The sequence below is a fragment of the Zingiber officinale genome, chromosome 2B, assembly GCF_018446385.1.
Source record: "Zingiber officinale cultivar Zhangliang chromosome 2B, Zo_v1.1, whole genome shotgun sequence".
NCBI classification, from domain to species: Eukaryota; Viridiplantae; Streptophyta; class Magnoliopsida; order Zingiberales; family Zingiberaceae; genus Zingiber; species Zingiber officinale.
The window spans coordinates 103,792,133-103,807,841 of record NC_055989.1 but is presented as its reverse complement, the minus strand read 5'-3'; the positions used below and the strand labels follow the sequence as shown (position 1 = coordinate 103,807,841).

The 15,709-nt window shown below is 39.6% G+C and overlaps 4 protein-coding genes across 6 annotated transcripts; 3 read left to right on the top strand and 1 right to left on the bottom strand.

The window, feature by feature from the left end:
• Nucleotides 1-2,734: 2,734 nt before the first annotated feature.
• On the top strand, nt 2,735-4,067 carry LOC122049361 (pirin-like protein). The gene is made up of 3 exons (XM_042610754.1): nt 2,735-3,010; nt 3,108-3,342; nt 3,429-4,067. The coding sequence occupies exons 1-3, from the start codon at nt 2,845-2,847 to the stop codon at nt 3,934-3,936; spliced, it is 909 nt and encodes a 302-aa protein (XP_042466688.1). The 5' UTR covers nt 2,735-2,844; the 3' UTR covers nt 3,937-4,067.
• A 5,352-nt stretch (nt 4,068-9,419) lies between these two features.
• LOC122046614 (arabinogalactan protein 23-like) lies at nt 9,420-9,857 on the top strand. The gene has a single exon (XM_042607392.1). The coding sequence runs from the start codon at nt 9,537-9,539 to the stop codon at nt 9,711-9,713; it is 177 nt and encodes a 58-aa protein (XP_042463326.1). The 5' UTR covers nt 9,420-9,536; the 3' UTR covers nt 9,714-9,857.
• On the bottom strand, nt 9,829-12,555 carry LOC122046610 (serine/threonine-protein kinase Nek6-like). Of its 3 annotated transcripts, XM_042607385.1 has the most exons (13): nt 12,386-12,555; nt 12,080-12,284; nt 11,939-12,004; nt 11,825-11,871; nt 11,706-11,751; nt 11,555-11,635; nt 11,435-11,477; nt 11,228-11,349; nt 11,034-11,115; nt 10,910-10,959; nt 10,758-10,831; nt 10,640-10,691; nt 9,829-10,559 (listed from the first exon to the last, which is right to left on the bottom strand). In XM_042607385.1, exons 2-13 carry the CDS (start codon nt 12,254-12,256, stop codon nt 9,939-9,941), a joined length of 1,461 nt encoding a protein of 486 aa, XP_042463319.1. In that variant the 5' UTR covers nt 12,257-12,284; nt 12,386-12,555; the 3' UTR covers nt 9,829-9,938. The 3 variants fall into 3 exon arrangements, with proteins under 3 accessions (XP_042463319.1, XP_042463318.1, XP_042463320.1); XM_042607384.1 differs by lacking the exon at nt 12,386-12,555 and having other exon boundaries at nt 12,080-12,328; XM_042607386.1 differs by lacking the exon at nt 12,386-12,555 and having other exon boundaries at nt 11,300-11,349; nt 12,080-12,327.
• An 870-nt stretch (nt 12,556-13,425) lies between these two features.
• Nucleotides 13,426-15,109, top strand: LOC122046611 (galactinol synthase 1-like). Its single transcript, XM_042607387.1, has 4 exons — nt 13,426-14,154; nt 14,258-14,581; nt 14,657-14,791; nt 14,878-15,109. The coding sequence occupies exons 1-4, from the start codon at nt 13,837-13,839 to the stop codon at nt 15,094-15,096; spliced, it is 996 nt and encodes a 331-aa protein (XP_042463321.1). The 5' UTR covers nt 13,426-13,836; the 3' UTR covers nt 15,097-15,109.
• Nucleotides 15,110-15,709: the final 600 nt, after the last annotated feature.

The following is a 15,709-nucleotide window of genomic DNA, read 5'->3' as shown; positions in this document are numbered from 1 at the left end:
CTCATCATACTTTCTCTTTTTTCAATCTCTTCCATCACACTCACTCTCCTTATTTTTTCTCATCACACTTTCCCTCTCATCATTCTCTCTCATCATATTTTTCTTTCACATCTAATTTTTTCTTTTATTTTCCTCTAAGGATAAAAAAAAGAAATTAGGTTCATTCCGATACCCATGCTCACAGCTAACCAAATATTATTTTTAAAAGTGATATTCACGTTCATACTTATTCTTATTTTACAATACTATGATTCTCATTTTCATTCCCATTTCGATTCTTAGGAGTGAATCAAACACCACCTGAGAGTTAGTTATTGAAGGGTTCAGATTCGTCCTCTCGGATGGGTTTAGTGGCTAGTGCATGAGGTGTTGTCATAATGAGATCTGCGGTTCGAATCTCGGCAAAGTCGAGGTAAATACCTCCCTTATGTGCTAGTCACTATTCCAAAGGCTAGTAGTCGCCCGTGATTTACCTCCTCCGTATTGATCTTGGCACGGATTGGGGGACGGATTGGCAGAGACGTTGGGGACGAGCGTATTCATATTTTACCATAATTGAAGGATTGGCTCCAATCTTCCATCGTTGACTTTTCAAAAACTCATGCCACTTCCATCCTCTAACTGAACTAAATTCTGTCCGGAGACGAACTCGGTAGGATTAGTCCGACCTAATCCGAGTTTGCTCCGAGTTAAACTAACTTAAATCGAGTTCCAACTCGAGTCAGCTAGCCAAGGATTCACGTTGATCGAGTTTTTTACACGCCACATGGTGTCCTCCAACATCACAAGCCTTTATTGGTGCATTTACATTTTGCAACATTGCAATATTGCCATATATACGCAATTGTTTGCTCACTAATTCTCATCGAACAATCCAAATTCAACTCGGGTGGTGTGACTAGTTGATCGTATTTTAAATTAATTACTCAAGTATAGTGCAAACGTGCAGCTTGAAGTTATGGCACCATGTGAGTCTGAAGAAGAGTTTTTATTTGACAATAACAGATGTAAACAACTTAGAGCTTGGGTGGTTCATCAACAACGTAACTAGCTAGTCTAGTCTGGAATGGGGAAGACTTTTTCAAAGTCAAGCCGTGTTTTCTTCAATATCCAACTCGATAAGGCTGGAACAAACCATTTGCTTGTAAGAATTAAATTCACATTAATTTTCTACAAGAATAATCATTCCGTCATCAACTTCGTCACCATTAGGCCTCATTGCTTAGCCCAATGAATTTCTCAAATCTCATTTATATAAATTTATTTTTATAATGAATTTCTCAAAACTCATTTATATAAATTTATTAATAAAAAGGGTACATAAGGACGGTAAATGAATTAAATACTTATGGGTAAATTTAATATTCAACTTGGTAAGAATTTATTTATATTTCTTCAATACACATAAAGTAAATTAAATAAATAAGGTTGAATAATTTGTTAAACTAAAAGTATAGTATTAGTTTCTTTATAATATTTTTAAATTTTGAAGTAACTGTACATTTTATTAAATTTAGATAATTATTTTTTATTATATTAAATCAACTAAAATTTTCGTTACCTTTATTTTTTAATATTTTCTTATCTATTCCACTTTTTTATTATTTTTTCCTCCCTATGTAATATCTATTTTTTATTATTTAATTCATTTCTTTTTATTTTTTCTCTCTCTTAAATTAAATAATATTTTAATATTTAGAGAATGAATTTCATTCCGATGAACATGAATAAGAATTGTGAATTATTCATAAATAATATTCATAAACAAAATTTATAAAATATATTCATCAATATGATAAATAAATAAATTAATTAAATGGACAAATAAATTTATCTTATCAAACTTAATAATCAATAAAAAAAATTAATTATAAAATTTTTAAATAATCAAATAAGCTTGAATTGAGAGTTCAATAGCATATAAATGAATCAAGCCCCCAATAAACCCAAGTTCATGAAAAAATCAAGTCAAGCTCAAAAAAAACTACTTTAACAATTTATTTCATTTTAGATTTAGGATTTATGATTATCTTATCAAATAAATTTAAATATTATAATTGATTAGACTTAACTAGTTTCATTCCTAATTATTAGGTTCAGTAAAGTGAAAAAATTGAAGTCATTCATTAAAAGCCGAAATCAAAGGACGCGATCTAGTAAACTGCCCCAAACAAAACTTATACGGACGTGCAAACGCGTGATTACTTGTCAACCCCTCTCACGTGCTGCTGCTGCTGCTGGATTCCTTGTAATTTAATTTACTAATAAAAATAAAAAATCCTAAAAATACCATCATTTTTGCGTCAATATGTCATCATCACTCTTTCTTCAATTTCCTTTTTAGTAAATGATACTTTCCATCCCTGACTTGCCTTGCATGCTATCACCATAATTAGGAGCTTAAAGTAAAAAGAAAAAGAGTCGACTAGCATCGAATTGTGATACATTTTAAATTACATGTGAATATTATAATATATATATATATATATATAACTATCAATAATTTTAAAAAATAAAAAGAGAGAAATAATTAATGCTTCGTATATGAAAACTGACAACTCATGGAGATGACAAATTCAGAACGTGTTGTTGATGAAATCACAATTGCATCAGCATGACAAATTGTTAAAATACAATTAATTGTTGCATTTTGTGATAATACGTACTGCCTCCCTGTTTACACCATGCAAGTAAACACAAGCACGCCTCGAGCCCTTACAAGCTTTGACCACATCTGAATCCTCTGCTCTTCGAACGGGAATTCCCCTATAAGAAACACGCATCTTCCTTCCTCTCTCCCCACCCAAATCTGCAATCCCAGCACACGCATAAAGAAAGAGAATCATGGCGGAAACAGGGCACCCCTGTGCGCTTCACAAGCCACGGCTCGTCGTCAGGAAGTTTCAGGCTCGACCGCAGCGCGAAGGCGAAGGCGCCGTAGTGAGAAGAAGCATTGGGAGGTTTGAGCTCAAGTACTTCGATCCTTTCCTTGTTCTGGATGAATTCTCAGGTTTGTTTTTCGCTTGGATTAATTAGATCGGAATGCCATATTGGTTTATGTTTCCATTGCATGTTCCTTGATGTTCTACTCTGTTTTTATGGTGCAGTCGCTGCCCCTGCTGGATTTCCTGATCATCCTCACCGAGGTTTTGAGACTGTCACTTACATGCTCGAGGGAGCTGTGAAGCATGAAGACTTTGAAGGCCACAAGGGCACCATCATGGCGGGCGACCTGCAATGGATGACCGCCGGCAAGGGAATCGTGCACTCCGAGATGCCGGCGGGACAAGGCACGGCCAAGGGACTTCAGCTGTGGATCAATCTCTCCTCCAACGACAAAATGTAACCGTCGTTAACCGATATGTTTCGCGTTCGGTAGTTCTATCTTTACTGTTTGAAAATTAAACTCGGTAAACGTTCGCCGGCAGGATCGAGCCGCGTTACCAAGAGCTGCAGGGAAAAGACATCGCCCGAGCCGCCGGGAACGGCGTCGACGTCCGAGTCATCGCGGGAGAGTCCATGGGCGCCAGGTCCCCTGTGTACACCCGCACGCCGACCATGTACCTGGACTTCACCATGAAGCCGTCGGCGCACCTCTGGCAACCGATCCCGGAGAGCTGGAACGCGTTCGCGTACGTGCTCGAGGGGGAGGCGGCGTTCGGATCGGAGAAGGCCGCCCCGGTCGGACCGCACAATCTCCTGTTGCTGGGCGGAGGCGACGGAGTGGAGGTGTGGAACCGGTCGCCGGCGAAGGCGGTCCGGTTCTTGTTGGTGGCCGGCGAGCCGTTGGGCGAACCGGTGGCTCAACTCGGGCCGTTCGTGATGAACACGGAGGAGGAGATCGACCGGACGATCGATGATTTCGAATACTGCGTCAACGGCTTTGAGAAGGCCAAGTGGTGGAGGTCAGAGTCCACCGTGGTAACTGAAGGTTGACGATGTACGATGGCGTGGAGATTTGGATGACTGGAAAGTACCACATCGGCATGTAAAACAACAAATCATTCCGTGTCATATCTTAAACTGATGACGTAAAATTGTCACATCAAACTCGTCTTTTCATCAAATGACTTTACTTTGAAAGATGACAAGAGTAAGGAAAGGAATTGATCGGGAAAAAACAATCCATAGAGAACAGTACAAGACAGGAAAGTGAAAAATAAAAAAACAATAAAGAAGGGAGAAAACAAAAGACGAGGAGAAGAGTGAAATGAAAAAGAGAAGGAGAAAAAATAAAATAATAAAAAATAAAAAATAAAAGAGAACTGTGGGTCGAGATGAGATCCTCTGTCTCCAAAATGTTGTGTCCCCATGTCCCAGAGTCGATCGGACGAATTAAATCACATCTCAAGAATACAGTGTACATCATGAAAATATCATAGCCGTCCGATCGACGCTGGGACATGGGGACACAGTATTTTGGGGACAGAGGATCTCATCCTGTGGGTCACTCTTCTTTGTGATGTGTGACCGGAGGAACGCCTCTTGATTGATCATCTTTCATAATCACTCGATCTCCGACGAAATACTTCTCGGCGGAGGTCATGAGTGCTCATTCTCACGAGGCCGCTGGCCTAGTGAGAACTTGCCCAGTCAACCCCGTGAGCTCTCACCCTTCATGGGGGTGTCGATCCCGCGAGGGCTCATCATTACTAGGGCCGCAAGCCCTACCAGCAATCTTCGAGGTCGCTCGCCCTTGTGGTGTCGTCGGAGGGCGAACGACCTCCCAGGTCGCTCGCCCTCGCAGTGTCGTCGGAGGCTGAACAACCTCCGAGGTCGCTAACCCTCACGAGGGACATTAGACCGACGAGCGACTTCCAAGGTCACTCGCGTTACTAGATCAATGTCATGTCATGTCAAAAATAAAAATAAAAAAAATCTATGTGTCTCCACTATTAAAAAATAACATCTCAATTATTCTTTTTCTTTTATTGATTCCATGCTTATTTTTTTTAAAAAAAAACCTCATTCTTTTTTATATTTTATTTTAAACAAAAAAAAACTAAAATAAAATAAAAATCATGCAAGTTAAAAAGGGTAACAATCAAAACGACATTCATCATTTCCATTTTCATCATATATATAGGCACTCCTTTTTTAAGAAAAAAAAAATAAATGAGTCATCCTTTGCACGCCTTTTAAAATAATCTATCCAAAATATTCTTATATTATTTAATCATTCGACTGTGTAAAAATTAACAACTAACTTCTATAATTATAGAAACTAATATCTAACTTTTATAATATGTATAAGCTAACAACTATCTTTTATAGATATATTATCTCATCATTCGGGCGTGTAAGTTAGATGCTAGCTTTTGTAACGATAATTTTATATCATTTTAATTTTCTAAGTAATAACATGATCAAAATATTATTTCAACAAGTAAATTAAATATTGAGGACTCTATGACACTCATTATATTTCAAATATAATTTAATCATGATCAAACATATAGAAACTAGTATATAACTTTTACAACGTGTAGCAACTATCGATTAGTTTCGACACATTATAAAAGCTAACAAGTAGCTTCTACACATTATAGAAGCTAGCCGATAGCTTTTACAACAGTACTGAATCTAGGAGTATTTTTAGGATATGTGTGCTCTTGTTTTAGATGAATGTTTATTTGACCTTTTTAGAAAAAGGGACGCTCATATCATGAAAACTTAAATGATGGGCGCCCTTTTGATTTTTGCTCAATTAAAAAAAAAGATGATGGAGGAAACCGCACCCTGCTGAAAATTAAGGAGCTCCCTCCCACTAAGCCTCTGTTTAGAAGGAGGTGAGCAAAGGGGGAGGAAGGGGATAATTGATCCTTGTTTGAAATGGAGTGAGTTAAGGAAGGGAAAGGGAGAAAAGGGTAAGTATAACCCCTGCTTGGAATTAGTGCAATTTCTTGGAATCAGTGCAATTTCTTGCATACCAAATTAGGGTGTAAGGGGGAAGGGAAACTTATTCCAATTTTATCCCTCTTTCAATTACCACTTTCAGCGTTAAGGAAGGGAAAGGGAGAAAAGGATAAATATTATCCCCTGCATGTTTGGGAATCGGTGCACTTTCTTACATCCCAAATTGGCGTGTAGGGAGGAAGGGGAACTTGTTTCAATTTTATCCATCTTTCAATCACCACCTTCAGATGTCAAGCACAACGATGCGGTTGATGTGACCATGATGGTGACGACCATGTAGCAACGGTTGACCTTGTTCCCCGTGAGGCAGAGAAGAGGGGTGTCAGGGCAAGGGACCTCACATATGATTATGGAGTGCTCATTGTCAGGGTGGGGGCACCATAGTCTACGTGCAAATGGTGCATGTGAGTAGGGGGAGGGAGAGGGGATGGAACATGAGCTTGGTGGGATGGTATGGATGGTCAAACGAGAGGGCAGGATCAAGCCAGAAGGAAGGTCGTCCTCGTTGAAGCCAACCACCTCGACACGATTGGAGTAGTCATCAATGAAGGAACCGAGCGTGAGCTGGGGGGAGGCGGAGGAGGGTTAGAATGTCATGGTGTAGATGGGGTGGGGGAGTCGAACGTGAAGACGTTTGGCTTGACCAATGATTCCTGTGTCGAGATCTCCATCACCGGTGTAACCACCTCTTCTTCCTCTTCAGAGTTCACATGAGTTCACATTCGAAGGAAATGCAGGCCAAATACTTTTGTAACTTTATATAATAAATCTTCATTTTTTTTTCTTATTAACCTTCCCTTCATTCCCTTCCTATCAAACAGAAAAACATAAATACCTTTTTTTTTTTTATTCTTTTTTCTTCCCCTAAGAGCATCTCTTGTGGGGACTCCTTCGGAGCTCCCACTAGTTATGTGCCATGGGAGGGAGGTCCGTCCCTCAAACCACGGAGCGGCTCCATTTTTGGAGAGCTGAGTTACTTTGTCGTCAGTGATTTTTGTAATTAATTTTTTTCTTCAATATTTGTTATTAAAACACACACACACACAAACACATGGAACAGATTCAATGTTCAATTGAATATTATTTTTTAAATTATTCTTTAAAAAATAAAAATATTAAAATATTAAAAAGCAAAGGGCTAGTCACCGTTAAAGAACAAAGGGTTAGTGAATGTTAAAATCTAATTGTTGAATAATGACTATTCAACTGTTAATTGATTTTTATTTGAAAAATTTTCTATAAATATACTCTCAATATTCTATTCTTTTTATCGTTTTCTCAATTCTCTATTTCTTTCAACCACAAAAATATTCGAGAAAACTTAATGACTGAGAATCTAGATCAATCTATGCTCCGTGAATTTTAGATAAATGAATTGAGGGAAGATGCAGAGGATATAGATGAACAAAAAATGCTTTGGCTATATGAGCAACAACAAATAGTACATCAAAAAGCTCACAGTTCTTCCAGCAGAACACAGATGAGGAGATATTTAAATCGGGATCATGAAGTTGGACGTGCTCATCTTTTTAATGATTATTTCTTTGATGAGTCAATATATCCTAATGATATATTTTGACGTTGATTCCGAATACAAAGAGTATTTTTCCTTTGTATAGTCAATGTCTTGAAAAATCATTCAGAATATTTTCAATGAAAGGTCGATGCGATAGGAAAAAAAGTTTGTCACCATTTCAGAAATATATGGCGGCTATTCATCAATTAGTATATGGAGTCCCTACTGATCATTATGATCAGTACCTACAAATTACTGAAATAACTGTCATCCAATGCTTATTCAACTTCTGTCATTGTGTAATTGAAGTGCATGGGGCTCAATATTTGAGAAAACCTAATGCTCCTGATATCCAACACTTGTTTAAAATGCATGAGCAGAGACACAACTTCTCTGTCATGTTGGGTAGTCTTGATATATGCCTTGGCAATAGAAAAATTACCTCGTGGCTTGGAAAGGCCAATTTACTCGAGGAGATCATGACATTTCAATATTTGTGCTTGAAGCAGTCGCATCTACAGACTTATGAATATGACATGCCTTTTTTGGGATTGAAGGGTCGTGTAATAATATCAACATACTTAATGAATCACCTTTATTCAACCATGTCTTGCAAGGAAATACACTCGAGGTTAATTTTACATTATACAAAAGGATACTATATGACCGATGGGATATATTTGGAATGTGCTATTTTTCTCAAGAGTTTTTCATGCCCCTAGGATCCCAAGAGAAAAATATTTAAGGAATGACAAAAGGTCGCGAGAAAGGATGTCGAGCGGATATTTGGAGTGTTCTAATCTCGATGGACAATGATAAGAGGTCCAGTACGATTTTGGTACAAGAATTATTTGAATGATATTATGTATACATGCATTATTTTGCATAACATGATTATTGAGAATGAGGGAGATGCAATAGTCAATTGGTCAGATGATGAAGGAGATCCTCCATCACAAACATTTCAAGGCTCCATTCCAAGAATACTTCCGGAGAAATTACGAGCTACGTGATAATCAACTGCATCATCAATTTCGAGTCGACTTGGTTGAACATATCTGGGTATGCAATAGTTGTAATCAGTAAAAAAAATAATTTATTAATTGTAATAATGTAATATTTTTTATTTAATATATGGTAATATTTATATATTTTTTAATTATAAATATTATTTCGAGTGTTAGCTATTTATGAATTTAAATTCTTTAAAAATTTAATTATATGTAAGGTAAAATATGAAGAAGTATATGTGAGAAATATATATATAATGAAAAAATGTGGAACACACGAAGAAGTTATTGAGAGGATTTTTTAATAGCAAAGAGATATATAAGGATTTTTAATTTTGACGTGACGTTGACATGATTTTAAAGGAGCTTTTTGAGGATGTACAAAATTGTGGATACTCTATAAATCTTCTCTCACCTGTTTAAACATAGGGTTAAGGGAGCTCTCTCACCTATGTCATGTTAAGGAGCTCCCATTAAGTATCTCCATCGAAGCTCCCACTGGTTGGTGATGTGGAGTGAGGGACGAACCTTCCTCTCACTATGGGAGGGAGGTTAATCCCTCGACGGAGCAGCTCCACGTTCATAAGTGATTTTTTTAATTACTTTTTAAAATTTTTGTTCTTAAAATTTTTATAAATTCTATAAAATATGATTTTTAATATTTTTTGATATTTAAATTCTAAAAAAAATTCTATTATATATAAGATAAAAATATGAAGAAAAGATAAAAAATATATATAATAAAAAAATATAAGATTAATGAAAAATTTGTTGAGAGATTTTTTTTAATAATGGAGGAATATATAGAAATTTTTATTTTTGACATGGCGTAAATTGAAGTGGATGCTCTAATAAAATAAAGGTTTGAATTGACTTCAAGCAGAATGCAAAGGTGTCACCTTGCAGAACCAGACATGGCTTCCACGCTTCCCTCAAACTGCGTCCATCCTCACAACAATGGCATTGTCCTCCAACCCTATCTCCTATAAATCTCCCCCATTGCTCCATTTGCTTCCCTCAGGCTGCAAATCTGCAATAGCGAAGGAGAGGAATCCCACATCTTCTTCATCTGTTCCCCTGCCACAGCCATCACCATGGAGATGAAAAAGATCGCCTGCGCCGCCCTGGTCGCCGCCGTCTCAGCCACCTCCGCCCTCGCCGCCGAGGCCCCCGCCCCAGGCCCGGCCAGCGCCTCCTTCGCCGTCACCCCCGCCGTCGGAGCCGCCATCGCCGCCTCCTTCCTCTCCTTCTTCGCCTTCTACTTGCAGTAACTAACCCCATCCAGGCGAAACCTTGGAGCTTGATGAGTCAATAATTCCACTTAATGTTCATGCCTTTGCCGTTCGTTACATGTTCCATGTCTACGGATTGTGAGATTTTGAAAGATATATAAAAAAAGATTTCTTTATTATTAATTATATACTGGCCTTGCGTTTCATTCACCATCCTTATAAATTCAAACAACAAGATAGTGAATTGTAATACAATTTACAATGCTAGTTGGTTTTGGATTCTGATCCATACTTGTGGCCAGACAAGAGGCTCTTTGTCAACCAGATTGCCGTCTCCCTGGATGACACTGCATCCTCTCCAAATGGCTTCAGAACACCAGCCAATTCCTCGAGCCTCTCTTGCTGCAGCAGCTGTGCACACAGCTCCAGCAGTGACTCCAGGGCATTAGCCCTTTGCTGGATCATGCTCAAGCTCTCCCAGTCAGCTCTAGTGCTGCTGTCTCCATGAGTTGGAGTCACAGTGCTGGTGGTCGATGCTTCTTCTCCAGCAGAAGCATGATTAGTATCTTTCTTGTGATCATTTGTTCCTCCTGTTTCATCCTCCACCGTCGTGTCCTTTGCGTCCTCCAAGGATATCTCTTGCCCAATGTCAGTGTGTTGTGGAATCATGGAGCTCCCTGGATCCACCCTCTTTATCTCATCGTAATCGCTGCTAGGTGCATCTTCTGTCACCTGAATATTGAATCTTTCTCGGTGCCTTGGCCTTCCTCCCGGCTTATCCTGTGGACTGTTGCTGTTTGATTGTATTGGAAGGTAGAGAGGTGAAGGATTGAAAGATGCAGCAAGATACTTCTGTAGGTGGGAGTCCCTTAACAATTCTGAAGCCTGAAAAGTAAGGCCAAACACAATCATAGACATCGAATTGAGACGATATAAAATTCTGAACAATGTATGCGAATATTTACTGCAGGTCTATGTTCAGGGTTTTTCCTCAGCATACACTTGATCAACCTCTTCCTGTCATTCACAGGAGTTATGGCTCCTTGAAATTTATAGAAATAATGGTTAAAAGGATGAACTCACAGAGAAGAAGAGTAAATGGGGGGCATGGGAGCTATGGATGATTTGTTGATTTTGTCGATCAATCCTTGCATATGCTATTAGAAGAATCTCATGTCAATGACAATGTATCATTTGGATTTCAAGAAGCCTTGATAGTGTATCAAAATACTTACAGCAGCTTTGTAGGCTGGTCGATGAGCCGCTATCTCAAACATGCAGCAACCTGATCATATAGCAGAGTTCAGATCACATAGAATTCTAGGGATAGGAACTATGCGATATCGAGGAGGCTCTTACCAAGGTACCATATATCTGATTTATAGCCGTATGGTAGATCAGCCAAAATTTCAGGGCACATGTAGTTTGGAGTGCCTACAACCTACACATGTCTGAGCAAACTCTCTAAGAGAACTAATTAACTTACATGAAGAATGATCAAGAACTTCATATTTTGAAAGCTTAGTTTTTCTTTTCACAATTTGAAAACATACTTTTAGAGTTGATCCTAGGTTGCTTATGAAGGCAAAATTATTGGATAATCTAGGAGATGCAATGGATTGTACCAAATAAGCGAGGTCGTCTAAGTTAAGCAATTTTGCGAGTCCAAAGTCACCTACAGCCGGAAAATTTATTAGATTGAGGAACAAACTAATCTATTATAGAACATTTTAACTGATGAGAGTTGGTTATCATCTCACCAAGTCTAACATCATCATCCTTGGTAAGGAATATATTGGAACACTGAAACCAAATGCAGAGGAATCAGACACATATCGGTCAATCATCATCAAAATTTAAGACTCAAATCATCTATCTACCTTGAGATCTCGATGTAGAACACGGTTAGAATGGAGGTAATCCACAGCCAAGAGCAACTGTGTAAGCCATTTGCACACCCTCTGCAGTGACATGCAATCAACTAATATGAGCTTGTTTTAGCTATAAGAGTTAATTGCCACTAAGACTCACATCCTCTGAGAAGAGCCTTCCTCTGGCACTCTTGATTTTAGCATCCCTGTTTCAGTTCAAGTATGAATTGTAATCGAAAACCACTGAAAGATGAATCTGAAAGGGTGATGCACACATACATGTCTCCTCCTTCGCAGTATCCAGTCACAATGCATACCGAGTTCCCCTGTAAACACAGACGTCAACGTTTGCTTGCTGCCATGATGACAAGTGTGTGTGTGTGGATTGTGTACCTTCTCCACCCATCCATCTTTATACTCGACGATGTAGGGATTGCTCAAGCTCGCGATCAGAGCCATCTAGTCAATGCAGAGAAAGCATATCAATTGGAGGCAGAACTGATCAATTGGATCGACCATGGATTGTATAGGTACCTCCTGGTAAGCGGTACGCTGGAATTTCTCTGTCTGCTTCGTCAGGCGTATCCTCTTCATCACGTACCTCTTCCGGTCGACCTTATGGACGACGAGGAAGGCGGCGCCGAAGTCCCCTTGCCCGATTTGCTCCACCACCTCGTAGCTCTCCTCTCTGCCGCTGTCGCCAGTTTCCATCGCTTCCTTTTTCCTCTTCCGTCGTTCTCTGCGTCACAAAGTAAAAAATAAAAAAAGGCGATGAGAAGCGACTCGAAGTCCTCCTTTATATGCTGATTATCCGATCGAAGGAGTTAATCGATGAGCGACCATGATAATGTTTAGCGGGGCCTGCGGTGGTTGGCTGGCCGTCGGATGAGGGAATGGCGCCGGTTAAACGTCGGCTGTCATGGTGAATCGCAGGTTGAGGCGTCGTCGTTCCGTCTCTGTTGGTTTCTGTATCTGGCGGCGAAACAATGGCGTCGTTGCATCGGGCTTCATGTCAACTTCTACTCGGTAGCTACTCTCCATCTATCGATTGTCACAACTCTACTCTGCTTTAAAAATTAGGCCCTTTTTTTGTTTTTTTTTCGAAAAAGTTTGATATTAAAAAAATAAGGTGATAATGATGATGATGATAATGAAAAACAAGAATGTAACAGAAAGTTTGATATCATAATACTTTTCTAGATGTGGTAAGATATCTCAGTCAATCAATTTCTTTTAAGTAGACTTTTCCTTGCATGAGGATAAGATCCATATAATATGGAAAGAGCAAGATTTACAGATAATAATTAGTATCAGGGATGGTAATTTGCTACTATTATGATGAAAAATTTGTAGATTAGGGTATGTAATCTTATACATAATACTTTATTAAATTATAATATATATTTATTTATATTAAAGGAAAAAAATATAATTGAAGATGGTAATATAATATTTGGGTAGGATATAAATATTTGATTGCCAATAAAAATAAAAATGAGAACGAAAATAGAGAATTTAGAATCCGATGAAAATCTGATTCATTATCATTGCATTTTGTCAGACTTTTATTTGGCATAAGAAATGATAATAATTTGCAATGATATGTGTTTTCTTTACTTAAAAACTATTTCACTTAAAACTCAATTGTTTGGAACAGCGTTATTTTAGTTGAAAGAGAGACCAAATAGGCATTAATTTATGGAGCTTCTTGTTTCTTTTAAACCCAACCGGTTCATTTATATTTGGTAGATTGACTCGAACCGCGCCGGTTCATTTCGTTACCAGGTTAGCCAAAAGTCACGGTGCGACCCAACCCGGTTCGTACTGTTACCGTTTCTTCCCTGCAACTTCTACGCCGCCTCACTCGCCGCCGGCTTGCTAGATCGGAGGCCGCAGCATCACGCGACGATGCATGATGTAGCTTGAGTAGAGGAGGTGTGGTTCGAGTATGTGGGTTCGAAAGCCTCCGTTGTGTTTTTCCACGTCCTCGATGGCCGGAGGACTTGCCCTGTTTCCGGCCGCTTCCACCCTACTCGATCCTTTGAAGTCGCGATCGCCTCGCTTTCGTTTTTTTTTGGATGGCAGCGCATGGTGCAGATCACGAATCTTTTCTCCTATCATGGAAGGATTTGTTGGAGTGATTCTAGTGATTAATTGTGGGGATTCCAAACTTAATGAACTTTCCGAAAATACCGATCCCTTGTTTGTTCTTATTTGATCTCCACCTTCTCGCTCATTGCGATTCGTAGCAACTGCTCTTGATTTGATCCTTCAAACAGCTCTCTTTATACATGGCGTCGGAGATTGTCCGAAAATCGGCGGAGGGAAAGAGGAAGGATAAGCCGCCGAGGGCTTACGTCACATTTCTTGCCGGCGACGGTGACTATGTTAAGGGTGCTGTGGGGCTTGCCAAGGGGTTGAAGAAAGTAGACTCTGTTTACCCGCTGGTGGTGGCAACGCTCCCTGACGTGCCGGAGAGTCACCGCCGGATCCTCGAGTCCCAGGGCTGCATAGTCCGTGACATTGAACCTGTGTACCCCCCGGAGAACCAGACAGAGTTCGCCAAGGCTTACTATGCCATCAACTACTCCAAGCTTCGCATCTGGGAGGTAATCCAACTCTTCATCCTCCTTTCGTCCTTGCAATTTGATTCAAAATCGATTCTTTCTGCCATTGGGATATGAGAATAGAACGTGTTCGATCATTCGCCAGTTCGTCGAGTACCAGAAAATTGTGTACCTGGATGCGGATATACAAGTTTACGAGAATGTCGATCATCTGTTTGACTTACCCGACGGCTACTTCTACGCCGTTATGGATTGCTTCTGCGAGAAGACGTGGAGCGACACGCCGCAATTCAAGATTGGTTACTGCCAGCAATGCCCTGACCGAGTGACCTGGCCTGCCGGCGAGCTCAGCCCGCCTCCCTCCCTCTACTTCAATGCCGGCATGTTCGTGCACGAACCGCGTCTCACCACCTGCGAGTCTCTACTTGCAGCTGTCAAGATCGCCACCCCCTCCCCCTTTGCCGAGCAGGTGCACCGTGCATGCTGAGTTTATTACTCTCTTTTTTCTGGAGATTGCACTAAAAGAACTAAATTGTTTCTGTAGGACTTCTTGAACATGTTCTTTAAGGATATCTACAAACCGATCCCTTTGGTCTACAATCTGTTAATTTCTATGCTATGGAGGCATCCGGAGAAGGTGGATCTTGAGAAAGTGAAGCTCGTCCACTATTGTAATGCCGTATGTACTACTTTGCACTCGTCTATCCCTGAGAGTATATCAGTTGTATATGATGCTGTGAAATTAAATGTGGGGAATTTATTCAGTGGTCGAAGCCATGGAGGTACACGGGGAAAGAAGCAAACATGGACCGGGAGGACGTCAAGATGCTTGTGGGCAAGTGGTGGAGTGTGTACAGCGATGAGAGCCTCGACTACAAGGGCCTGCCATTGGCATTGAAGGAGGGGGAGGTCAGAGAGCTGCCAGTATCAACACTCTCGGCAGCTGGAGCTGTAGATTACGTTATGACTCCCTCAGCAGCTTGACTGTCTATCTACAGTTCGGGTATATTGTTTTCTAAAGTTTAGGTTTGAATGAACCTCATGAATAACATTAATTAAACTTGGCTATAGTTCTTGAACATTGTTCATGAGTCATTCCATACTCTAACCTAGAATTGTATTTATATATTCTTGTATTCAGTATTGGATCTGTAGTTACACTAGCTCACAAGTCTATAACATTATAGTTATTATCAAACTTGTTAGTTACCCGCTTTAACTTATCTCTAGTTGTTTCAATTTGTTTGCATCATGTTTATCACATTTGGCAATGGATTTAATTTTAAACCTGTTTATGAGCATGAATCCAATTTTATTTTTCTGCTTATTTTTGCAACAAGTAACTTGACTATTGTTTCCTCATCCATTGCCCATCACACTCAAGATTGCTTGCTCTAAATCTATTGCAGCTACATCTTGGTCTCCTTAAATTCTTATGAATTTTCTCCGTCCTTGTTTGTTTTTGGCTCTGATTTAGGTTGGATTTCTGGAGGGCTACTTCAACCATCATTCAGACTAGGAGATGATTGAGATGTCAACTGTCAGTTTGCTAGTGACCTACCAATAATGAGTGTAGTTATACCAAATCTGGTAACAA